This window comes from Camelus bactrianus, chromosome 30 (assembly GCF_048773025.1).
Source record: "Camelus bactrianus isolate YW-2024 breed Bactrian camel chromosome 30, ASM4877302v1, whole genome shotgun sequence".
NCBI classification, from domain to species: Eukaryota; Metazoa; Chordata; class Mammalia; order Artiodactyla; family Camelidae; genus Camelus; species Camelus bactrianus.
This window is the reverse complement of record NC_133568.1, coordinates 13,594,906-13,620,891: the sequence shown is the minus strand read 5'-3', so window position 1 is coordinate 13,620,891 and position 25,986 is coordinate 13,594,906. Positions and strand designations below refer to the sequence as shown.

The following is a 25,986-nucleotide window of genomic DNA, read 5'->3' as shown; positions in this document are numbered from 1 at the left end:
TCTGGTTTCAAATTATTTATTTTGTTTACTTTCAGTCAACAACCCCATAATAAACAGGACTCAGCTCCAGGCTCTCTTCTCATGCTGTTTTGGGGATGACCCATCTTTTCCTGCTTGATCTGCTGTCACCATCCACAAGCTGACAAATTTCTGATCTATATCTTCAACCCAAAGCTCTCCTCTGAGATCCAGGTTCCTATTTTCAAAGCTGCAGATGACATTTCCTCTTGAATGTTGTAAAGTATGTCAAACACAACACACCTGAAACTGAATATCTGATCTTCATTCTCAAACCTGGATATTTTCCAGCATCCTAAACTCCCCAAATTTTCTCACTGCCCATCCATTTAAACAACCTGAAACCTAGGAACTCTCCTTGAAAACCCCCTTTGTCTCACCATTCATGTCCAGTCCATCACCTTGTCCCGTCCATTTTCCTTCCTACATATTTCCAGAATCTCTATCCACTCCCCATCTCCACTGATACAGCCTGAGTCTGATCCACCCACGAAACACTACTAAACTGTTTCCAAAGAGAATGTTCCCTTTTCTAGTATTTCCAACACGGTTCTGGACACATAGTCAACTCACAAGTGAATAATGGGTGTTCAATTACACATGGCATCTGCAGAGGACATGTTTTATTTTTCAAAATGCATCAAGGCTGTGGGAAAGATTAACTCACAATTCTCTCACTCAGTGATCTAAGCACATTTCCAGGCAGAAAGGACAAGTGTTCACATTTTGCAGAGAGGCAGACCGAGAGGAAGGCTGACTCCGCCAAGCTTTAAGCTGGGGTCGGAATGCGGTGCTTTGGATCCTGAGTCTTGTTCTCTTTCCATCACAGCGCACTCCCTTCCTAACAAGCTTCATCAGCTGCACGGTCCTCAATTCTGAGGAGCAGGGAAAGGATATGTAAACAGCGTGTTGAAAATGTAATGCACGACGGATTCTAAAGTGAATCCTCCACGTCCACCATGAAAAGCTGGTCTCTAATCCCAAGCAGCGAGCAGAGGTTTTTCTCAGGCAGCATAAAGCATACAGTGCTGCAAGTTGGAAGACGCCCATCCCTCCTTTGTTCTGCCACAAAACAGGCGTGTGACCTTGAGCAAGTCAGGGGCTATCTTGGAGCCTTCCCTGTTTCGTTTGCAAAATGAAGATACCAGCCCCTTATCTGCCTACCTCACAGGGTTATTGTGAGGATTAAATTGAATGATGCTCATGAAAGTGTTTTAATTCTCTCATCTGAACTCCCGCAGGACTTTATATGTACCTCTTTTAGGAAATATCTTTCACTTTGTGTGGTTCAGCAAAGATATCAGTGGGCTAGAAACCTGCATTTAAATCCTGCTTCTAGCGTGTACTAGCCGGGTAGCTTCTTAAGCAATGCTTTTCAGACTTTCCGAATTGAACCAGGCAAGCTCATTTGTAAAATGGAGATTATCATACGTGCTTTATCTGAGGATCAAATGGGCTAATGTTTGTGAAAGTGATAAAGTCCTCTCTAAAATATTAATCGGGAAATATCTATATTTCACTGATTTTCACTACCAACCCACACAATCGTTAGCACATGGCACTAAGTAACAAAATAATGAGTTCTTTCAGTGTACCAGGCAAGGAGCAGGTGTTTTAAGTACTTTTCCTTAATTCCGTTTAATACTCATCACAACTTTACACATCAGGTACTGTTATTAGTAAACACGAGGCAACTAAATCACCAGTAATTGGCTCAAGGCCACATAGCTAGTAAAATTCCGAGCCAGGACTGAAACCCAGACAGTTCAGTTCCACAGTCACATGGCCTTAACCCCGTGGCTATACTGAGTTACACTCCACGCATAATTTCAGACTATTGAATGGAAGGTGTAATGTTCCCTACATATATAAAAAAGTTTGATGGTGTGTTTTATATGGTAAACAAATAATGCAAATCTATTTCTCCATGAAGTCAGAAAATTATCAGAAAGAGGCCTATAGAAGAAAATCAGGTCATAATTCTGAAAAATACCGAGAAAACTTGGTTCTCGTCCATATTAATCCACACACAGCTGGGAACAAGCTGGTCCAGAGCTGCTTTGGAGGGAGGTCTGCACTCAGTCCTGGTTCTGGCACTTACTAGCTGTCTACCGGAGGCGCAAACGTCTTTAAGCCTCATCTGGATACTGTTTTGTTGTAAGGATGAAATAAGATAATTTATGCAAGATGCTTTGGCTGGTATCTGGCAGAGTAAGTCCTGGATAAAATGCTTACCCTCATTATCAATGCTTCTTTGGGGTTGCAATTTACCCCTGCCCTGAGCATCAGCCTCTAGATGGTTAACTAACAGGAAGCTGGACTATGATTCTGAAGATCACTTTCAATTTTAACGATTTTTAGGTACTAGGAAGAGACAGCAGGTGATCTGTGAAACAGTTGTGTCTCTGTGAATTCTGGCTTTCAGGTTCTAGAATTGATGCTGCCCCCTGACTTATGAAATGAAAGCACCTGAGAGGCTGAATAAAATATGTTAACTATGGCACCTGCATTACTGACACCATTAACCAGTCAGACAGATTAATGATAATCTGAGCTAGAGTAATTTGCATGGCAAAGTCACTGCAAATCTGAGACAAATGTTAAATCCACTACCTTTTAAAAAGCTATTGTGTTAAGGAACTAAATAAACTTATGTGAGCAAACAAGCATCACAGTTAACTGTTCAGAGACATATGGTGTAGATTTGCTCTAGATCGGAGCCAGGAAACCCAAAATGAACAGGGATGTTGGAATGGAATTTCAGAATCAACTTTCTTTCTCAATTAAAAAAGTTTTTTTTTATTGAATTGCAGTCAGCTTTTTCATCTTCCTCAGTAACATAGTTTGTTTTATTGCTTAAGGAAAAATATATTAAGAAGACCACATCTGTCTCTGCCACCTCTGTCATATCACCTTCAATCAGTAAATATCTACAGAAGTCGGGATACTAGACACTTGGGTATGAAATTATAAATAAGATCTAGTCTCAGCCACCGGGGAGGGAAACATACATTCACAGGTAAAAGATGGTAAATGCTGCAATGCTGCGATGGTGATGTAATCAAAGTGAAAAGGGAGAATAAAGGAGAAATTGATGACTTCTGACCTGGAGGACCATGGAGAGTTTCACAAGGTGACTGACATTTCAGTTAGGGTTTCAATTCAACAACTATGTTGTGAGTGTTTAACCTGGGTTAGGTTTTGCTCCAGGAGCTGAGAATAGCTCAGTGAATTATGGTGTTAAAAACATCCCTGCCCACAGGAAGTTTACATTCTGATGGTGAGAAAGGAGATTCAAGAAACAATAAGAAAAAGGTAACAAAGCTGTGGGGAAAAATAAGAATGAAAAGGGGCACAGGGAATGCTAGGGGTCTCCAAGAGAAGGTGCCATTTTGGCAAAGACTTCGCGAAAGCTAGAGAAGAATCCACGTGGATCTCCAAGGTGAGGAGCATTCTGGGCAGACTGATGAACAACTACAAGAGAAGAATTCTTGGTATATACAGGAAACACACGGAAGCCAGTGAGACTGGGGAGGAATGAACAAGCAAGAAAAGAGTAAACATAGTCAGTATGAAGCTGGGAAGGTGGCAAGGGCCCAGATCCGGAATGATTATTTTATGAATGAGACAGGAAGTCACTGGAGAGTTTCGAAGCAGAGAAATGACACATTCTAACATGTGTTTTAAAAGGTTAACTCCAGCTGCTATGGTGAAAATAGATTTGAGAGGTTATTGCAATAGTTCAGGTGAGACTTGCTGGTACTAAAAAGAGGTAAGAAGTGGTAGGATTCAGTATATGTTTTATTTTCATTTATTTATTCAATTTTATTTTTCTATTATGGACAATTTTGAGCAATACAAAATTATACAGAATGATATGATGGACCACTTTACTCCCATCACTCAGCTCAAAATAAATCACAAAGGCCAGGCTTTCAGTATTATTTTGTAGCAAATATCAGGTATATCATTTCAAGGATTCCGGATATATTTTGACAGTATTGCCAAGACCTGATGATGGACTTGGTTTAGGGTGTGGGAGAAAGGGAAGACTTAATGATTACTCCAAGGATTTTGGCCTGAGTAATGAGAAATGTATAGATTTCACTGGGAAGGGGGAACCTTTGGGATAATAAAGTATTTGAAAGGGACTGAGGTTGGAAGAAAATAGGTATTTGGTTTTGTTTATAAGTTTTAGATGCTCATGATAAGTCAAAATTGGGAAATCAAGTAGGAACCTGGATATATGATTCAGGAATATGACTGGAGGTAAAATGTCATGACCAGATACACAAATTTGGAAGACATCAGCATACTGACAAAATATTAAGTCACAAACTGGGCAAAATGAGATCTCTAAAACCTATGCCCTAGGGTAATTCGACAGTTACAGATCAGTGAGATTAGGAGTAAAAAGTAAAAGAGCCTAAAATTGAGTGGCCAGAAGGTCTGCAGTAGAACCAACAGGGTGTGTATAACAAAACCCAAAGGAAGAATGAGTTTCATCAAAGTGGGGTGATCAAATGTGACAAAATTTGCTAACTATCCAAGTAATGAGAGGACCTGGAATTGACTGCTGGGTTTAGCAACATGGAGGCCATCTGGTGAATCTTGATAAAAGTACTCAGTGAAATACCAGGGGCAGAATCCTGACTGTGATATGAGGTAAGGTACCAGAGTGCAATCAGACAACTCAAGACATGTTGCTATAAAAGGGAACAGTGAAGTGGCAGAGGAGGGAGAAACGGGATTGAGGAAAAATTTGTTGAGATGGAAAACACAAATACATGCTTGTATGCTGATGGACATGATACCTTGGGATGGGAAACACTGATGATAGGGACAGAGAATGACTGGCTGAAGCTTTGTTCTTTTGTTTGCAAAAAACTATGGGACCTAGCACATAAGCAACTGGCTCAGCTAAGATAGCCTGGACATTTCTTTGATAGAAACTTGAGGAAGGACAGACTATATGCTTAAAGACACATCAGATATGGAAACTTGTACAACTTCCATTCTAATCACCACTATTTTTCAGGAAATTAGAAACAAGGTCAACTAGGAGTGAGGGAAAGAGGGAAGGTGATGGAGATTTGAGAAGAGAGGCAACTTCAGATGAGTAATCATGAATTTAAAGACTGACCAGCACAGTTGTGTATTTTCTTTCAGTTATATTCAGCAACAAGAGCACAAGTAAAGATAGGTAGAAAATTACATCTACTTGAGTTGGTTTTTGCCAAAAAACTAATATTAAATGAAAGAATAACAAGAAAACAGTGGTATATGTCAGTGTTTATAATAACTGGCCATAGGAATTTAGCTATTTAAAGGTGAAGGCAAACCTGAAGGATGAGGGGCCATGGAAACATCACAGGATCAATGAATTGTAAGTCCCCGAGGAATCAAGATTTGTTGTAATCAGTCTTTAATGGAAGATAGAAAAATAAGAGTCTAGAGATTGAGCTCAAAGTATGATGTTTGAAACTGAGATCATGGCAAGGTTGCAGTGATTGGTGTTGTCATGGACCTTGGTATGACCACAGGAATAACTAGCCAAGGGGTTATGAACTGATCCATGGGTTTGAAAGGTAAGCAAGATATCAACAGATGAACAAAGAATACAATGATTTTATTAGTAGGAAACAGTGAGCAGTTATGAAAATAAATGGTCCATATAAAAGAAAAGCAATCCATTGTTATGATCACTATTACCACCATTACCTTTGAACCTGATTTTTGCAGCCTTCTTTCCATATTGTCTCTGAGTTCACACTATTCTGAGACCCTCCATTCTGCCCTCATGCAGTGACTGCCCTGGATGCTTTATTTAAATTCTTTCAATTAGTTCTCATAGCTATTCTGACAGGTAGGATTTATCTTCCCTTTGTCCATTACAACTGAGAGATGTGATTCCTGCTTTTTACATCATTAAACACACAAAACTCACATGTCTGATACAGTAGTGCCATTTCCAAATCCAGCCATTTGGATTTAAGTGGTATATTTTTAACCATTATTGTTTATAGGAACCACACTCTACCTCTATAGGGACTGGAGATAGGCTTCCATTCAAAGGAGATTTGAAGTTATTATGTGCATATCTTTATATATAAATTTTGTATTTATGGTTTTTAAAAATTCATATTTTTAAGCAGTGAAGTGAGTGATCCAAACTGTATTTCAAAAAGATAACTAGAGACAGTGAGGAGGATGGATTAAAAGGTGAGAAGCTAATGTCAGAGATCAGGTACCTGATGACGGAGATGACAGAATCAAGGGGGCATGGCTGAGCTGTGGCCGAGGCAGACCTGACAGCACCTGAAGACAAATGGCAGTGCTAAGAGTCAGGGAGGAGTAAAATATGACTTGGGCTTTTTGCTTGGTTCACAGGATGGAAGGTACTAACATAAACAAGAAAAGTGAAGAAAAATATATTTAAGGAGTAGACAGTGAGTATGGATTTGGGCAGGTTGAATTTAAGATGCCTCTAGGAAATCCATGTGGATCCAGGAAGACAGTGGGCAAGATTTATGACCTCCAGGTTTCACAGCTGCACCCAAAGAACTTATGAGACTCCTCATAAGGTCACAGAGTTCAACATCTGCAGAGATAAGACTAAAACAAATGGCTGCTCGTCACGGTAATGAACGATCTCAGGGGAACACAGGCTCTATGTATATGTGTATTTCTTTCCTTTCATTTTAAAGTCAGGTCAAGTTGTAAAAGGAAATAGAAACTTAAAAAGGATATACTTTAGCTGCTGCTGTGACCACGAAAGAAAAGCATTTTGAGACGCAGCATGAGAGCAGTTGCACTGCCCCATGTGAACATCACACTGCAGTATTTCCAACTAAATACCACTCCAGCCGGCCCAAGCTATATCGTCCCTTTCCAATCCTGAAGGCTTCCTAAAGATGATCCTGGGTTTAAAACGCGCATGTGTGAGCGACTAGAAGCCTCACACCCGATGCTGGCTTCTCCCCACATGCCTTCAGTAGGCACTGGAATTCTTGCCACAGCCATCTGGTCCAGTCTTCTTGGAAGAACAGATAGTGACAGTCAGGATTAGTGTCAGCTCAGCCCTGTGAACAACTGGGTCCCACCAGGGCACTTGTCATTCCTCTCTCTCTCTCCTCTTTCTCCCCTTCCCTTCCTACTCCCCCTACACCACCACCACCTCCCTCCAAAATATTCCACATATGGAGATGCATAAAACAGGTCACATTTCCTTTGGCTGGTAAACTTTACAGAAAGTGGATGTAGTCCTCATTCAAGGATGCAGGAAGCTGACACATTCCGGAAACCCCTGGGTACCAATGGGGACTGATTATATATACATAAGAGGAGGTTTAATATGGAAGAAAAGATGTGAAAGGCAGAACTCAGCCAAGTCAACAGACATTTTATAAAGCTCCTAGTTGCCCTATGAAAATTCTCATCTACTGAACAACATAATGGTGTGGTTCCCTCCCTGGATGGGAGGCACAAGGAGGTCTGCTGAGTACAGTTGAAAATAGTACAGAATCTTGGGATTTGGCAACATCGTGCTTCTCCGAAGCAAATTCAGCTTTTACAAGCTGATCTCTTTGATCAGCTTTAATTGGCAATATAAAAAACCCAAAAGCTGCCGAGGAGGGGAGAAACTTACAAAATGCTTACAGAATAGAATGGAAAGGTCTATTAAGAAAGCTTCCCAGATCTCTGATTCCTTCTAAGTGAGATGTTTACAGAGTGGCTTTATGCTGTAATCTTAAATAAAAATTTCCAAACATCAAACGTGCTTATATTTAAATATACTTGTTCAAATGCTGATAATTCATGATATAGAATAATGATACCAATCATACAGGCATTTGATAAAGATTACAAAATTCCATTTTGAACAATATGGCAAACTAGATATTATGCCATAAACCCTTCTAATACAGCACATCTAGAATGTTGGGTAAATTATTCAAAATCACTCTTATTAAAAAAAAAAATGACCCATGAATACGCTGGCAGCAAAGTGAGGGAACTATCCTAGTGGGGAAGCCGACCTGTGGCGCTGGCGTCTAACTAAGGGCGTTTGCCCACCAACAGAAGTCTAGAGCTAGTTTTAGAAACTACCAGGAGAGAAGGAGAGGAAAGAGCTTACGGGTAAAGCAGTGGATCAGGTCTGATTAGAGAACCTTGCATACAGCCAGGAGCCTGAGAGAGCGAACTCCAGTGGATGAACTAGAAATGAAATCAGCCTCACAAGGGAACTGGTGAAACAGGCCAGTCTCAGTCATAACTTCACTGGAACAGAAAACAATCTCTCTAAAATTTCCTTACCACAAGCCTGCATTTACTCATTTAAGTGGATATGTGAAAAATGGCAGAAAAGCACATGTTATCATACTTAATGGACTTTCTTACAACCAATAAAATATCGGTATGAGACCTGGATGGACCAAACAAACCTTAACAAAACTTGTCTCTAGCGCGGTATCATTTTGGTAAAGCAAATCATCCCGCGAGAATGTACTTTAAACCTTGGCCTCAAAATTTCCCCCAGATGAACTTCTAAGGACTAGAGTTAACAATCAAGAACCAGCCAAACATGGGCGGAAACAAGCCCCTAAGAGGAAGAGTCAGCAGAGACCAACAGCTGAATCAGACGCACACAGATTGAGAATGATCAAATACAAAATACAAAGTGTAAAAAATTTAAAGAAATGAGATATTACATCATTTACTCTTACAGATTGGAACTTAATATCTGTCATAGATGCAAAAATCAAACTGCAAAGTCTTAAAATAGTTAAATATTTTAAAGGAAAATTGACGAGGAAAAAACCCAAAAAGCAAAACACAAAAACAACAGTAGACTGATATCTTGAAACCAGACCCATACAACCTCGCTTTTGCCTACACAGTGATGATATTAACAAGAACTTGTACCAAAGACTGGACACACTCAAAGGATCTTTATAGATGCAATCCAATTTAAGCCTAACAAAAACCTTGCAGGGTAAGTACTATTATTGCCTCTTTATTAAAGAGGCAAGTGAGGCTCAGATAGGTGCTGTAGTTTTCTTGAGGTCATACGATGCCAACGACAAGCTGAGGCTGCATCCTAGCCACGGTATCTCTTTCACACTCGGTTCTACCAACACACAGTCTAACTCTCTTCTCTGTTTATCACGTTGAAAATCAAGGAAATAAAAAAAAACCCACTGATATCCTATATTCACATGCTTGTCTTTATTCAAGGAAGTTTTCTATAAGTAACTGAATTTGGTTCTGTAGGCTCTTCTGCTTTGAAGAACCACATGAGCAACAGAGACATATTATCTCCATTAAGTAATGAGTGACAGGCACAGAGGAGAGATTTCAGTCTTCAAAGTCCTTGCTCAAGACCTCCCACCAACATCACCCCCCAGCCTACATATAAAGAGATGGTGGATTAGGCTGAATTTCATTGGTAGGACCTACCTGTTGTCACCCTCTCTGGAGAAAAAGACTGTGAAGGTTTGAATGTTCCCTTTTGCTTCTGCAGGTGGGCGCCAGCTGAGACGGACAAACCGACTGGAAACCAAGACAGGGACCACATCTCTGGGGGCAGAAGGCAGGATGCTGGAGCTTAGCATGGCTGAGGAGGAAGGAGAGGAGGCTGTCAGAGGTGTTCGGAAACAGGTGGGAAATGTGCAGGAAAGTAAATAAACCCATTAGTAAACAAAGAATGATACATTCACATAGATTCTAAAGGATGGGAGAAAAACAAGAGAAAGCAAAAAATAGTATGTGGAAAGAAAAGGTATATTATAACTTCCTAGGATTTATCAAAGATGGATTAATAACACGTATGATCCTACTGCATATTTGTCCAGTTTCTACTACTTGTGGGATCCATGACCACATGGAAAATGTTCTGTTTAGGCATGAAACAGGGAAACGTAGACTTGCAAGTACTGATAAATGCTTGAGGTAACCAAATCATTATTATAAAACCTTATTCCACTCAGAGCCTGCCTACACTGTTTTAGATACAATTTGAAGGAGCATGTTTTTCTATTTTCTAAGACCACAGAAAATGAAAAGTAGCAAATTAAATGTCGATGGGAGTTAACAAAAAGTAGAAACAGTTCTCGTGGACTACCTGCTAGTAAAAGATTATAACAGAGAAAACTCTACAAGACATCAAGATATACCATTGCACCTACTTGTAGAGTATCACCATATTTATAGCAAAATTTAACAACTGTTATTTTAAGAATAATTGAATCATCCACAGCTAGAAAACTGGTTTTTCAAACGTTTGGGACATTTATAATCTGTAATAGATGTTTGCTAGTGAGTGTGTGTGTGTGAACTCATAATTTACATTTGTTGGGTATCTCTGTCTTCTTCTCATTTGTTCATATCTGCAAGTCTAAGGAACATGTGTTTCTTCTGGACAGGTGATTCCTAGCCCCAGTTTTTGTCAAAGTCAGTCTCCACTCTTGCATTTACTTTCTCTAGGGGCTGGCTGAGTGAGCATTCCTGCCAGGAACCTAACTCCTGTTAGCTGGAAAATCCATTTGGGTCGGGGGGGATATCTCACTTTCCAGTGATTCCAGAAACTATTGATTTACAATATACACCAGTTCTAAAGAGAAACAGAGGTTTTAGAGAACTGCAAACAACTTTCAAAGTTATTTCTGGCCCCAAAGATTGTCAGCCAACTTCTTTGTAGATCCCATTTCCCCTGGCTTTCTTGATCAGCACAGTATTTGAAATAAACAGAAGACTAGAAGCAAGTTAGCCAATCTTTGATGGCAGAGTAGTAAGATGAGGGGAGGAGACTGATGCCTGGATAGGAAGCACCTCAAAAATAGGGATGATATGAAGCCTCTTAGCAAAGACCTTTACTCCTGCACACCATGGACAGCTCAAGCTAGCACACTGAAGTCAATGTATCCTCCCCTTGCCCCCCAACGGCTCCCTGAGCCTGCTTCTTCTCCTGGGCTGCTTAACTCGGTTGTATCTACACTTTCTTCTCAAGCATACAGCCTAGAACCCCCCAAGTGGGTCCACTCTTCCTGACTCGCCCTCACTCAGCCCTTCCTGGACGTCTGGCAGGTCCACGCTATTTTATCTCCCCAGCCACACTCCTATGCACGCAGTCATTCTCTCTCACCAGAACTGCCACTACTGTCTTCCAGCTCCCTGCTTTCCTTCCACTCTCCTCCCTCCAGTGTATTCACAGTCCAGCATCCAGAATAGCTGTGTAAAAAGACACATCTGCTCATGTCCCTTGGCTGTCTAAGAGCCTCTGCCCTTACTCTTTCCCTCGGAGGAACTGCAGACTTTTCAATCTGCCTGGTGGCCTTGTTCCTGTTTATCATTTTTCTTGGTTTGGCTTCCCCCACAAAGAGGCCCTAAGAAGTGGATTTAAGTGCAAATACTTTTTTGGAAGGTGATCCCAGGAAAGACCAGCGGGGTGTCAGGAAGTGGAACAGGGCAGGGAGTGAAGGCTAGAAAGAGTGAGTTTTCTGGCTGGTTATCACTGAGGGTAACAGAAGGGCAACCTCACTGGGGATAGCACATGCCTTTGAGATATCTGTCCACGAGGGGACCACACTGGTGGATTTATCTACCCACTCTTTCTCCACCAAAGGTTGAGGGTAATCCCTGGGGCATTAACTTCACTGCACAATAACCTAGTGTGTTCTGTTACCAGAAAAATAACATCTCTGAGCAGAGGCTTGCATGTGTCCACAGTAAGCAGCATTCATTAGCTCTACCCAGTCAGTAAACACTCACAGAGCACCTACCCTGTGCCAGCCCTCCTTCTAAGTACAGAGGAGATGAGGCCATTATTCTCATGGGACTCACAGAGATGCTCCCTAACTTTTTGATGCCTATACACTGAAGATGCTCTCTCTATGCTGAACCACTTGCAATTCCCCAGGGCCTTTGCACAGACAGCTCCCATTTTAACAAGCCCACCTCATCACTTAACTCCTACTTTCCTCTTAACTGAGTTTACATGTGTTTCCTCTGGAAAGACTGACTCACAGTATTTGTGAAATATCTAACAGACACAGTTAATATCTATAAAGTAAAAAGAATGTCCAAATATCAATAAACTTTATTTAAAAATAGGGTTCAACCTGACAAATGATAAAAGAAATGTACATTTAAATAAAACCTTAAAAAATCCATCAGAATAAAGTCTATTTAAAAATCTATCAGAGTAGCAGGACTTTAAAGAATGTTCTTATCTAGTGCTGGCCAGCCTCTTAGGCTGTCAGTTGAAGTTTGTAAGAGTACAATCTTTTCAGAAGTCAATTTGGCAAAATCCTTTGAAATGAAAAAAAAAATTATAGACATGAGAATGGTTAAATGTTTATCATTTAAAAAAATAACAAATATCCCCTTTATCAGTGCACCAATGTGAAACCATAGATAGCATGTTTTCTCAAAATCTAATACCTCTACATCTTACCAGTTTAAAGAAAATGGGATCCTTTCAATAAATTTTCTTTTACAGAAGATTTTTTTAAACAAAATGTGAACAATGGTGACTTGGAAAAATCTTTTAAGAGTACTCAAGAAGTTAGAAAAAGTTTTCAAAGAACAGGAGAGAAATTTTCAGATCCTTTTCCCCCAAGAGCACTTTGTTTATGGATGGTATCACAGGAAAAATGAGTTGGAAGAGGGAAGCGGGGTGGGGAGGGATGAATTGGGATTTGAGATTTGTAGATACTAACTACTATATATCTATATATACAAACACACATATAGACACACACACACAGAGTATATAAAATATACTGCTATATATAAAATAGATAAACAACATGGTCCTACTGTATAGCACAGGGAACTATATTCAGTACCTTTTAATGGCCTATAATAAAAAAGAATATGAAAAGGAATATATGAATACATACATATATATATACATATACATATATATATATATATAAATGAATCACTATGCTGTACACCAGAAATTAACACAACATTGTAAACTGACTATACTTCAATAAAAATAAAAAGTCAGTGTCTCCACCCACTCAGGGCTGCCGAGAGGAGGGCAGCGGGACCCACACAGATGCTCTCCTCCCCAGGCTTCCGGAGTGTGTTCTCCAAGAGCTAGTCTAGACTCTTTATCAGATAAAGCTCAGAACAGAATAAATCACAAGTTCTTTACCTCAATTTAAGCAGTTGTTATAAGAAAAGGAAGGGACACGTTTTTAACAAAGGATTGCCTTCTTACTTTATACAGGGGAAGTCATTTTGTTCTTACTAATCCTCCATGCTTTCTCTCAACAGTAACTTGTCTCCCTGTAAGGTCTCAATAAAGAACCAATCAGGACTTCTTTTCTTTGCACTTGGAGGCCTCATCTCCAGTCTGGCCCTAATCTCCCTGGCCCATTACTGTTGTCATGGTTACAGCTTCTTTATCTGTTGTCATGGAGAAGAGGCGAATTTGCCACACTATAGCATAGTCTTTTTTTCTTTTAAGAACTCCTTTAAAAAATTTATCATAGCAAAATCCAGGAAAAGGAGGTGATTTCTGAAGATAATGTAAATTTACAGAATAAGTTTTGAAATCCAAAACTAAGAAAAAAAAATTTTATGATGTCATATCAATAACATTGGTAATAATTATATTATTGGGTTAGTATTACTGTAAAGCCACAGTCCCTTTAGTTATCACTTTTTTTCTGCTAGAATTTTAATATATAGTGCTTACACACATTAATTTTTCTGAGCTTATTAACAGTGCCTGACCTCTAATCCCTAAGAGACACATATGAAAGATAAGATATATTCACAAAAACACAAAAATACTTAATTTGCATTAAACATCAAACACCCAATAGGCTTATTCCCTGTCACTCCCCATGTTGATAACTAAAATACTATAAATGTAGCCACCAGATCACCTAGATGTTTTATTTGCTGCATCTCTTTATTAGCTTAAAGATCTGATAAAAATAAAATATAGAGAACATTAGTGAAATGACAGGTATATTTAACTATGCTAAGGGCAAACATATACATCTTTTTCTTTTGCATTTTTTCTCGTTATTATTTCCTTGACACAAAATTCTAGCTTTTAATTATATAAATGGAGAAGTAGATAATATTTACATTTTGGTTTAAAGTTTATATTTAACAAAGTAATTTCACAAACTTACCCAAAAAGCTCAGCTGTGCATGACTGAAAATGACAAAGACTAACATTTTTTTTTCCGAAGTTCATGTTATTTTCAAAATTCAAGGAATCATGGCTTTTGAGCTAGTGTATTAAGAACTTTAGTAAGTCTAAGAAATGTGGATTTTTAAAAATAGTGATTTGAAACTATTTCTCATTTTAAGTTAATAATATGAGGTAGCAATTAATAAACTCTACAGTATCCCGTTAAATCTTAATCTTCACATAAAATAACTTATTGGGTTAGTACCTAAAAATAACTAATATTTATTGAATGTCTACAACCTCCTATTGTTATGCTTGAGATGAAGAATTATGTATTTTTAAACCATGAATTTTGTCTTGAGAGATCAGGGAACTTAGCTGATGGTATAAGATGTATACATGTAACACAATTACAAAGTTTGAGACCATCTCTTACTTAGAAACATGTTCCATTCTAAATTTTCCAGTAGGGTGGTTGTTTAGAAATCACAACACACTTTCTCACAAAACCATTTCTAATCTGTTCCCAGAAGCCTCTTTAATTTATCATTTTATTAACTATCCATAGTAGCAGTGCTATAGAATTGGGTCATACTTGTATGAATTTTCCTTCATAAATCAATGTATGATCTAATGATTAATCCATTCAATAATCATGGAGGGATGACTATGTGTAAGGCATGATGGGAAGACCTGTTTTAATCTGTTCCCCAAATTCCAGGGAGGAAAGCCAGCTTGGGAATTCTCCCTGCCCCAGCTTCACCCTCAAGGACCTATCTCCTGTCACCTCCAGTATTGGTCCATACATCCTAGGCTACTTTCTCAGTTGTCCTGGGCAGCAGTAAGCCTGATAAAAGATCTAGTTGAAGGTCTCTGTGGGTGAGAAGCAAGGCTTGAGAAGTTTCCAAAGGCTTCAGTTGCAGGCTTGGTTTCTTGCTACCTCTCAGCTCGCCACACTGAACTTGCTGGGTTCCATGAAGACCTCACGCTGTCACCTCTGCTCTGTTCGTGTTCTGTAACCAGAGCTGGAACACCTCCCTCCAACTGCTTCACTGCTCTGACCTGGGCTTAAGATTTCAGCCTAGGTGTCACCCCACTGACCCCCACCCTGGCGTAGGCAGCTTGATTATGAACTTCCACAGAACAAAGAATAAATACCCACTCAGGACATGTCCCACCCGGCACTGTAGTGGGCTGGTTGGATTTTTTGCTGTCTAATACCAAAGTACATGATCAGTGAGGGTAGGAACCAAGTCCAAACTGTTCACCACCTGAATCCCCAAATGCAGCACAGTGAATTTAGTCACATCCCAGGCATCCAGTGCCTTCGTGCACTGTTAGCTAAATAAAAGGCTTTTGCAAACTTGTGAAATTACAATGTTCAGACTTTGACTAATACATTTCCTTTCAGAACCCTGGCACGTGGCTCTCTGAGATTAGGTGTTGCGAAGAGACAGAGCTACCACTGCAAGCTGGCTGTTCTCATTATTATTACCTTGGTAATAAATAAATGGTAGAGAGAAAAACTGACATCATTGGGAGGTTGTCAGGGAATGTAGGCTTGGGGCAAGAATATTTCATTTCGGATCAAATGGAAAGGGAAAAAGTGTTTCCGAAATCCAAACTATGTGCCAAACAATGTAGAAGGTACCCTCATATAGAAATACTCCTAAGAGAAATAAGGCTCTTGTTGAGAAGCAGCAAAGAAGCCTGAAAAGCTGGTGTGGGCTGACCTGTGCATCCAGATGAGAACCTGGGGGTCTATTACAGGAAGACTGAAGCTCATCCCAGAACCACACATCAAAGAGAACCGCCAGGCCAAGGCAGTGTTCTAAGAAGAATTACCTGTGGCCACACAGACAGATAAGAGAAAAAACAGATTCTGGAAAGGATTATCATATCAGCAGAGATAACTCCATCTCTCAGAGTTCTGAAGTCTTTTCAAAAGACTAAATGAGAATAAAAAAATAACATCCGGCAAACTGGTTAAACAGCGCATATATGAATGGCAGTTTTTACGCTCAAAGCTGTACATTTGATAGACATAAAGCATACATTATATGCTTTCAATGCTTTCTTTATTTTCACTTTTTTTTTTAAAGGGAAATACCTTTTAGAGAGGTTATCCAAAATGGAGCAAAGGCCCCTGGCATTTTGTGGAGGTGGCTAACCCATCACTTATGTAAACAAATGATTTTGAGTAGAACACTGTCATTAAATATAGGAAATGTTGGATTCCTGCTCTGACACTCTGTGACTACGTGACTTCAGAAGTTATTTAGCTCTTCTGAACCTTATTTTCCACATTTAAAAAACTGATCCAAAATACTTAACATTCAGGGTTATGCGATGACGAGAGATGGATTTTAAGGACTGCTGAGTGCCTAGCATATGATTTTGTATTCAACAAATGGTGTTTTTCTTTGTCTATCTTTAGATCAAGGGAGCAGAAAGTCTGTTTCTGCTGGCCCAGTGTCAAGTTGTCTGGCTGGAAGTCTAGAAACTCTAGTGGAAAGACTTGAAGAGGGATGTGGGCTCTCATAGGTCAAGTAAACTGGGGACAAGAGTGCTTCCTATAAGGACAGGACTTGGTCCCCTCAGTATCTCTCCCTATTTCCTTTGTCAGGCAGCAGAGAAAAATCCATCCTTTGTTTTCCCTTTTAATCAACCCACATGTCCATTCCTTCAGCAGTCTGCTTCATTTCAGGTCTTTTTTCCTTCTCTGTATTTTGTTACCAATCATTGTATCCTTTGCATCTGTCACTATTCCAGAGCTTTGTGAGGCCATCTTTAATCATCTCTCCCATCAATGTCTCTCCCTGGCATCTTTCACCAACTTCAGGAGAGCTACACTCCCGTCCAATCCCCAGATCCCTCTGTTTCCATCCTGTCCCTTGAGTTTCTGTCATTGAATTCCTAGTCATTGTTTGTCTCACTTCTCCATGCCCAGGGACCCCAAAAGTGCCATTTCAATCATTCCCCTGTCACTAGAGCTTTCTCTAGGGATAAAGACTGACAAGCTGTGACAGCTCTCCTTCCATCCCTCACATGTCTGTATCATCATTCACCTCATCCCAACCATATGGTGCTTTGTCCCCAACTGCCATGCAGTCCTCTTCTCTGGCCATGAAGAACATCTAAGGGACACAAGCACTGCTAATACAAATCAGCATGGCAGGCTGTGAGAAGCAGCACTTTTCTGTGCAATCTCCTTTGGCAATAAGATGCTATCAAAGTAAAATAGCTGACAGGCTGTGCTGTTAAGGAAAAAAAAAAAAAAAAAGAATTGATTCAGTGCTAGAGCATCTTAATTTTTCCTGCTAAGTAACTGAATTTTTCCAGCATGAAACTCATGTAAAAGTAAGTCGAAGATAATGCAAATTAAAGGTTTAAGCTACTTTCTTTAGTAATGAAGGTGCTTTTAAGAATTGCTTTTATTGTTTCAGAATATCAAGTGATGAAAGGGAAGGGGAGGGGAGGGGAGGGAAGGGAAGGGAAACTTCCAATTACATTTAATGATTCAGTGAGTTCTACTCATAGCAGATTTAAAATAACTCTTGGTCCACGGGATTTAAAATAAATTTTAAAATTATTTATTTAAGGGCACTGTATAAGACTGGCCATAGAAATGCTCATGGCCAAGATGGGCAATTTTCAATGTTCTGAAGTGTCTTTAAGAATTAGAGTGGCAGAATGACAGATTCATCAAATGCTATGTCTCCAATGGACAGGATGGCATGGGCGTGTGAGGAGAGACTGAAGCCTGGGGTTGACTGGCAGAGCATGGAGGTTTTTTAAGCATCAGTGTGCAGCACACTTGGCTCCAACCCCTAGCTACTCATCCTTGAACTGTACAGCCACCAAAACAAATTAAAAGGAAATGAGAATAAAAAGAATAAAAGAGGATATAAAGCTAAGATAAATCATTACTTATTCCAATTAAATTTATACAAGCAGAACCTTGTATCACTGTTGTGAAGCCACCCCAGAACCACAGGGGGCACAGAATGTGTATGAATGATGCGTCCTTAGATCCCTGTTTCTGTTTTTAGTTTGTCCTTCTAGGCCTACGTACAGCTGAGAGAGACAGACAGAGAGATGCAGACGGACCAATTCTACTGCCATTCCCTTTCTGGGAAGCAAGATGGTGAGCATGAAGAATTTGCAACCACAGCTGAGTGATTACTCATGTAAGCTCATCTTTGTCTTTTTTAATGCACTGCAGTGAAGAAAATGGGAGTAAAACTGTAAACCATAAAAGCAGCTTATTGGCCTGAACGGAGTACTCATTCTTCAAATGCATTAAGTAGGCGAACAAAAGGCATAACTATCAGAGATGATTGATTAAGCAATAAAAACACATTAGATAATCATAAATCGTGACTGTGCGCCAAATGCCAGTAGCCTCCTTGGTCACTCTAAATAGGACAATTTTAATTCCTACAGAAAAGATGGATCTCTTAAAAAGTCTAGTTAGATTAAAAAAAAAACATTAAATATGTTGCTTGACCGAGAAACCCATATCACTTTGAATTATGGTCGGTAAACTTATCAAATAATTCAAAATATCACCCAGGTCACGTGAAGTTCTGAAATGCAAGATGTAGGTGTTCCCCTACCATAATGAGCATATCGATTTTCAGTGCGAGTCCTGGTGGCTACTCCAGCTGCAGCAGAGTATCTATCTGGGCTCTACTCACACGTTCATCAGCATCAAGTAAGAGGTGTGATGAATTGGGACAGGAAGGAAGGGGCAGGGCACAACCATTCAAGGAATGATGCAGCAACTGAGGACAGGACCAACTGGTTAAAACCAAGGTGGCGGAAGATCCAACTTCCAGTAGACCTTGACTCTCATGGCACAACCACAGGTGCCAAGTTATTTCCTAGGCTGATTATAAAAATTTAAAAGTGGGCAGGGGCCCAAATCCTGGAAATCTCTGCCCTTTCCCCAAAGCAGCTGGAATAACCCTCCAGTTACTTGTTAGCATATGAAATGCATATGAAACCCATAAAAACTAACAGCTCTGCACCTCACGGTCGCTGTCTTTCTTGCCTTCTGAGAAGGCCCACACTTTATCTGTGGAGCGTGTATCTACTTTTACTTTAAACCAAACACCCTCGCATCTCTCCATCTCTCTGCCTCTCACCTTTTTGAGATGGCCCACATTCTGCCGATGGAATGTGTATCTCCTAAGGTGCTCTCCCTTCTGAGTGAGACGGACAGCACTCTGTCTGTGGAGTGTGTATCTCCCTGAATAATCTGCTTTCACTTCCCTATGCTTCGCTCTTGAATTCTTTCCTGTGCGAGACAAGAACCTAATCTCAGGCAATAGGATGACTTTTTTTTTCCTAAGGTAAAATGAAAAGAATCCTGGGACTGAAACTAGGAGACAGCTGGCAGTTCTTGCAGTTAGGAGCTGGGCTACTATCACCTAGGGTGCAGACAGGTTAGTCCCCAAGCTAGTTACCACTAAGTTCTAACAGGTTAGGAAGCAGCAATAACTCCCATCTCTGATTTCCTTTCTCTCTTCTTTTTTCTACTTTTTAAATTTATCTTTCCCCACTTTTTTTTTTTTCTTTGAAAGTGATTCATCCAAATTTGAGACTGAATTCGGAACCCAAAGACAGCCTAAATATCCAGTTCAGGGGTAATAACTGGGTTCTAAGATGACACGATACAGAAAAAGTGTGGAATTAGGAGGTTCCAAACAGTGGCATTCTGTGTCAAGGTCGTTATTGATCACATGACCTAACTGTAGTGTCTCCTGTCTCTGAATTTTTTTCCAGTGTCAAACGTTCCAGGAACATTTCTCTTCTTCACTGGGGACCATGAGACACAAAATAGAGCAGCTGATGCCCACTGAGTACTTTGAGTTCAATTAAAGTGAGTCTGGAAATAAAGAGGAAAACAAACGGTGCTAGCCCCATCTCCACTATTTTACCACCTTCATAAACACCAGCATTTTCTATATTAAGCAAAAACCTAGACTGTCCTTGCACAGACAGGCTCCACAATCTCAGGATGGGAATATCTATAAATCTCCATCAAATGAGAGGCAGCTGGGACAGCAGCTGAGAGCACAAGGGCTCACCGGGGTCACACAGGGCTCGGTGACTTACTGACTCACTCCGTGTGATCCTGGATGAGACGCTTCACATTTCTGTGCGCTATTGCAAAGAGCATCGGAAAGAAAACTAGGCCAGAACAGAGTGTCCAGAAATAAATGTTAAAAAAAAAGAGAGAGCCGCTCAAGAAAAAACAGAGAAGAATATATATATTCTGCTACTGAAGTGGGGAGGCAGTCCTAAAAGTATGAGAAAAACAGAACCGATGCAGAAAAACATTGATAAATATGACTGTATTGAAACTAAAACGTTTGAAGGAAAAGTATAATAAATGAGATTGAAATAAGAATGACAAACTGGGATAGTATTTTTAATATTACAAAAGACTGACTTTCCTAGCATGCAAAAAGCTATCACAAATCAATTAAACTAACCAAGAAAAGAAATTAGTAAGAGTTAGAAAAGATGGGGAAGTGGTATCAGTATATAAGTTTTATTTCACTGTATTTAAGAATTTCTATTATTATTTCCTCCTTAGATCATTTTTTTATTTTTAAAAATTTTTATTGAAGCATATAGTTGATTTACAATGTTATGTTATTTTACTTTCAGGTGTACAGCAAAGTGACTCTGAATTATGTATACATATATATATTCTTTTTCAGATTCTTTTCCATTATAGGTTATTAAAAAATATTGAATATAGCTCCCTGTGCTCTATAGCAGGTCCTCGTTTATCTATTTTGCTCAGAGCAATTACTTATTCCATCAAAAAGAATTCTTTCACTGTAATGTATGTCAACATAAGAATATAAAATAACGTGGCCTTCACCTTCAAGAAAGCAAAAATTCATTAAACTTCAAATGAGAAGGAAACCGTCATTCTCACACCTTTGTTTATGTAAAGCAAAGAGCAAATGATACACTACATTCACAAGTAAATATTCTGACAGAAGAAAAAAATTACCTGTACAGAGTTCAGTTTGATGCCACAGTTACTGAAACATTTCTAGATTGCTAGTATGTGATTTGGTATTCTGCAGCTACTTTGTAATAAACATGAAGATATAGTTATTATGAAAGTTCCCTTCTGAATTTAGTTGTGTCCAAATAGAGATCAAAATACTGTATTTAAATAAATTCACTTTAGGATGACTAGAAAATAAAACAAACCAAAACCAAGACAAATTAGAGGAAACGTCTTCTGTCCTCTCTGCCACTCCACTATGTCATATTCCAAATATGTAAATTATCTCGTCTGGGGTCTAATTCTCTTGGGCAAAGATAAGGGATGGGAAATTTGGGACTTGTAAAAGTTTTACAGTTGAATAATGCATTGGATTCCAACTAGACTCTTGTTTCATTCCATTTTTCAACTTACATAGTAGCTAATAGCTAGTAAAATTAAAAGTCATGAATGGAAACACTGTTTTGCTCAAGTTGGCATGATGAATTCCCAGAGGGCATAGACCTGGGTCATCAGCAAAGTTGTTTGTCCAATGAGGAGAGTCCTGGGTAAGGAGGTCAACATGGGTGGCACAGTCGATTTTACAGTCTGTGATCATATCCTGGGTAACATGGTGTTCTGTGCGCTTCCTTGAGAAAGAGTGGAAACACCACTGAGGATGGTAAGAAAATGAGAAGTAATAATAACCAGGGCAATAAAATTTAAAATTGGGGGTGGGAAGACTTTACTTTTTGTAAATGGAGAGGAGGGTGGGGTGAAGCAATAAGTAGAATGACTTGCAAAGGAAAGTCTGGAAAACACTGAGCACAATTTACTGAAGAGAGTATTTACATCCTGATGACTCAGATGAAAGGACCCAATAGCTAGAGGAATCCATGAAATCCAGGCAGTTAAAATTGTGTTTCTAAAAACTCACACATCACAGATCATGCTGGTCCAGGGTAAGAATGTTGAGGATCACTAAAACCTAGGGTGAACTTCCACATAAATTAACGTGCTCTCTAAAGATGGAAATTTGATTTCAGCAAATCTGCACAACTTTTGGTCAGAAACTTCAACTTCTTTCTCCTCGTACCTTTTCCCATCTCTGACTGTCAGCAGTTATCACAAATAACTTTCAATTTCACTTCACACTTTTTCTCATCTGCCTCCTGCTTCATGCATATCAGCTCAGAAACATGGTCCAGACTTTTTGCTGTTTTTTGGGGAGGACACTACCCATTCCTACTCTTGCTCTCTCACTTTCCCGTTTCTTGCATTTCAGGTCATTTCACAATTTGCAGCCCATTAACAAACAGGAAATATCAATCACTAGGCACTTTCATCGTCATTTGTCTCCGTATTACCCTAGTCTAAAGGACACCACTTATTAACTGGGTAACGAGTCTGGCAGGTTCCTCTCTGATGGACGTTTCACTGGAGACCACGCTGTATAAGCATTTGACTAACCCTCACGATATCAACGGCAAAATTTAGAAATGTGTATTAAAAATTTCGTAAGTTATCGTAACGACTTATTAGGGAGCTTCCAGTGCCATTTTCACTCTGAATTTATTATCTGCTGTGAAATCCATTTCTAACTCATACTACAACAACCATTTCTAAATTTTGAGTAGCTCCTTGGGGCATGGGATACTGGGATTTGCTGAATAAATCAATGGCCACATTTTATATCCGTCTTGGTTTTATACACTTTGATGAAATTCTATTCTCAGACTTAGGCTTTCTAATCTTAAAACAATAACCCCAACCCCCTCCATCACCACACAGTGACCTCTCCTTCCTCTCCTCCCCTTAGCATATTAGTCTTCATATGAAAATCCACTCTCCTCGCTTGATTATACTCATTTCCCTTCTTGAATATATCTACTTCTGTCTCCTTTTTTGAGCAAATTGAATGGTCCCCAGTTTTTAAAATATAAATATGCGATTATTTTTTATGATGATGAGAAAATGGAAGCTGCTCTCCCAAATCATTACTGTTAACCCCAGCGTGTTACTGATCTCTATAGATCCTGATTTACAGGAGGGTAGACTTCAAATAAAGGTAACTTTAACAATCCTCCTAACCCCATGCTTCTGCTTCTCAGTTTCCTCTCATTAAAAATGCCACCCATACAAAAATGTCATGTTAAAAATATGGCAAGATAATTTCTGCAAAAGAATTCATTTTCACCTCTACTAAATTAATCTGGGTTGAGACTGAGCCGTGCAGATAAAAGCTTGTTTAATTTGGATTTTAGCATATGTTTTTCTAATATATATTTTAAAACTGAGCAAATCTGTTGCACCCAGACTGGAATTTCCTTTTTTTTCCTCAGACTAGAATAGTTTTATATATAGAAAGTGACTCTGAACAGTCTAAAAGGAAGTGAAAGACATAAAACCTTTTAGTCATCTGAATTACGATTTGTCTCCTCAGATGAAAATCTCCTTGAAAACAAGGTCCATACCTAATTCATACATTTAAGCACTCATTCATCTGTCCATCTGCTCGTTCATTCATTCAAAATAATTTTGCTGATCATCTTCCATGTATCAGGCACTGCTGGAGGCGATGGAACTGCAGTAAACAAGATAACCCCCTTCTCTCCTGGAGGGCACGTTCCTTGTACCCTCCCTGGTGACCACTTCAATACGTTAAGCAGAACAGAGGTTCTGGTGCTCACAGGGTGGGGAGATTAGATATTATTTGATGTGTTTTTCACCTAAAGTTAAAAAAACAACTCACATCTGAGAATAAAAGGCAGTGGAGGACAGTAGTTAAATATAGATTCCAGAGCCAAATACTTTCTGCCACATAATTAGGTATAAGTCATCACGCAAGCTCCTTCACTTCTGAGCCGGCGCTTCCTCACCTCTACACCGTGGATGGTAGGTAACAGCATACCTAACCCCTTAGACCATCTTTAAAGTCAACTGTGTGAAAACTTATAAAAAACGCACAATAGTCCCTGACTCAGAGGAAGCACCTATAAGCTTCTTTTAAATAAAACAGATGCCGAACTGAGAAAAAATAAAAACAAAAAAACAACAATGAGGAATTAGATCACATGATGGTGCCTGTTAATACCAATTTCACCAGAGCACTGCATTGGACAAACACTTTCATCTTCCTAAGCTTCTATTCCTTCACTTTAAAGACAAACGGAGTAACATAAACTCCCACCACCTCTCTCAGCTTAAGTAGAATGAGCCCAAACAACTTCTTTGATCCCACAAGAGAGTTCTGGCATAATCAGATACAACACACTGCTGCTTTTTGCCCCATGATTTGCCAGCCCCAGGGGAGTAGTTTCGGCTGGAAAAAGACAAACACTAGCCACCATGGTTTATTTTGGTAAGTAATCATATCATCACTGTTTTCTGAATGATCACTCCATGTCAGACACTAGGCAAATCAGTTTATGCGCATTAAGTGGGTTCTTCTGACATTTTGCATCATGGGGGGTTTTGGGTAGCTCAGAAAGGCACCCAAGGTCACCGACAAAGTGGCAGAAAATGTCTGCAAAGCCAAGCCTTAGGCTTCAATGGATACCATACAGTATGTACAAGCACAGAGAACAGTACCAACAGCGTCTACCGACAGCATCCGGAGCTGCCTTCCTGGTTTTCAAAAATGAATATTAAGTGCTGAGTGTTGTGTACTTGTCATGAGAAAATATGTTAGGGAAAAAAAAAGAGCTCCAATTATTAAAAGTCGTATTTCTCAGGCTGAAATTATTGATGCATTTGCAGTATTTAGTAGCTTGTCAGAGTTGCAGCCTTATTTCGCTGCAAACCCACAGGCATATCGCTGGTGTCATCTTTGAAATATTCACTAATTCAATGACAGAACTGTAAATTCTTTTCAGTCTGGAAGGTACAGAGCCACCTGTTATTTTGAAAACCTAAGCAACGTATATTTAGTGCATGATAAAATTAAGAAAGCTACCCCTGTGTATGAATCACAGATGCTAATTTGCTGGCATAAATGTAGAAAGATATATTGTACAATCCTGCCAATTATGTCAGAAATCAGTCTAGAGTAATTCATTAACACCTTTTCTTCAGGAAAAAAAAAAGGAGGAAGCTGACATCTGTAACTAATATTATGATCTATGTTATTTTACACTATGTTTTTGATTTTATGAACAGTAGGCAACCATAAGATAATTGAATAGCTAATTATTAAAATACTCAGTTTTTTTTTCATTCAGTCACTGTTCAAGAATGCAGATTCATTTTGCAAATTATAGGGCTTTTTTCCTGGATGAGGAGGAAGGAAATCGACAATGTTAGAGAGGCATGTTAACTCCTTCAGGGCTGGATGCAGCCTGGCAGGATATGCCTGATTCTGCACAAAAGCTATGGTCCTGGGATTCTGTACACAAACTCATCTGATAGAAATTAAACCAACTTTTAAATGAGCCAATAACCCTGCTATTTAAAATCAAATCACACTCTGCTTAAGCTATTCTGAAGTTTAAGCTTATAAATTTTTAAAGATATTTATTTACTTAAATACAATACTAAGGAATTACTCATTTCGAGCGCCCTCTGGAGAACAACTGGTGGGTGGATATTCCCCTAAGGTGACCCAAGTGACCTAAGGTGAATGCACTTCCTCTGAACAGAGCTGGACCCCAATCAACAGAATATGGCAAAAATGGTGAGACAGGCACTCCCTAACCTTAGACGGCAAAGGTGACAGTCCTTACTCTTGTGATTAGGAAACATTTCTTAAAGCTCTGTCTTGGCACACTGCAAGGAGAACCTCTCCTGCTCGCCT

General features: G+C 39.4%; 1 protein-coding gene across 3 annotated transcripts in view; it reads right to left on the bottom strand.

Annotated features, from left to right (window-relative positions):
• DCC (DCC netrin 1 receptor) overlaps positions 1-25,986 on the bottom strand; it is a 985,342-nt gene that overhangs the window by 296,587 nt on the left and 662,769 nt on the right. For all 3 annotated transcript variants that reach the window (XM_010961349.3, XM_045521525.2, XM_074355181.1), the window contains exon 8: positions 9,478-9,634. In XM_010961349.3, the coding sequence (XP_010959651.2) occupies positions 9,478-9,634 (157 nt within the window). The remainder of the gene's footprint in view (positions 1-9,477; positions 9,635-25,986) is intronic.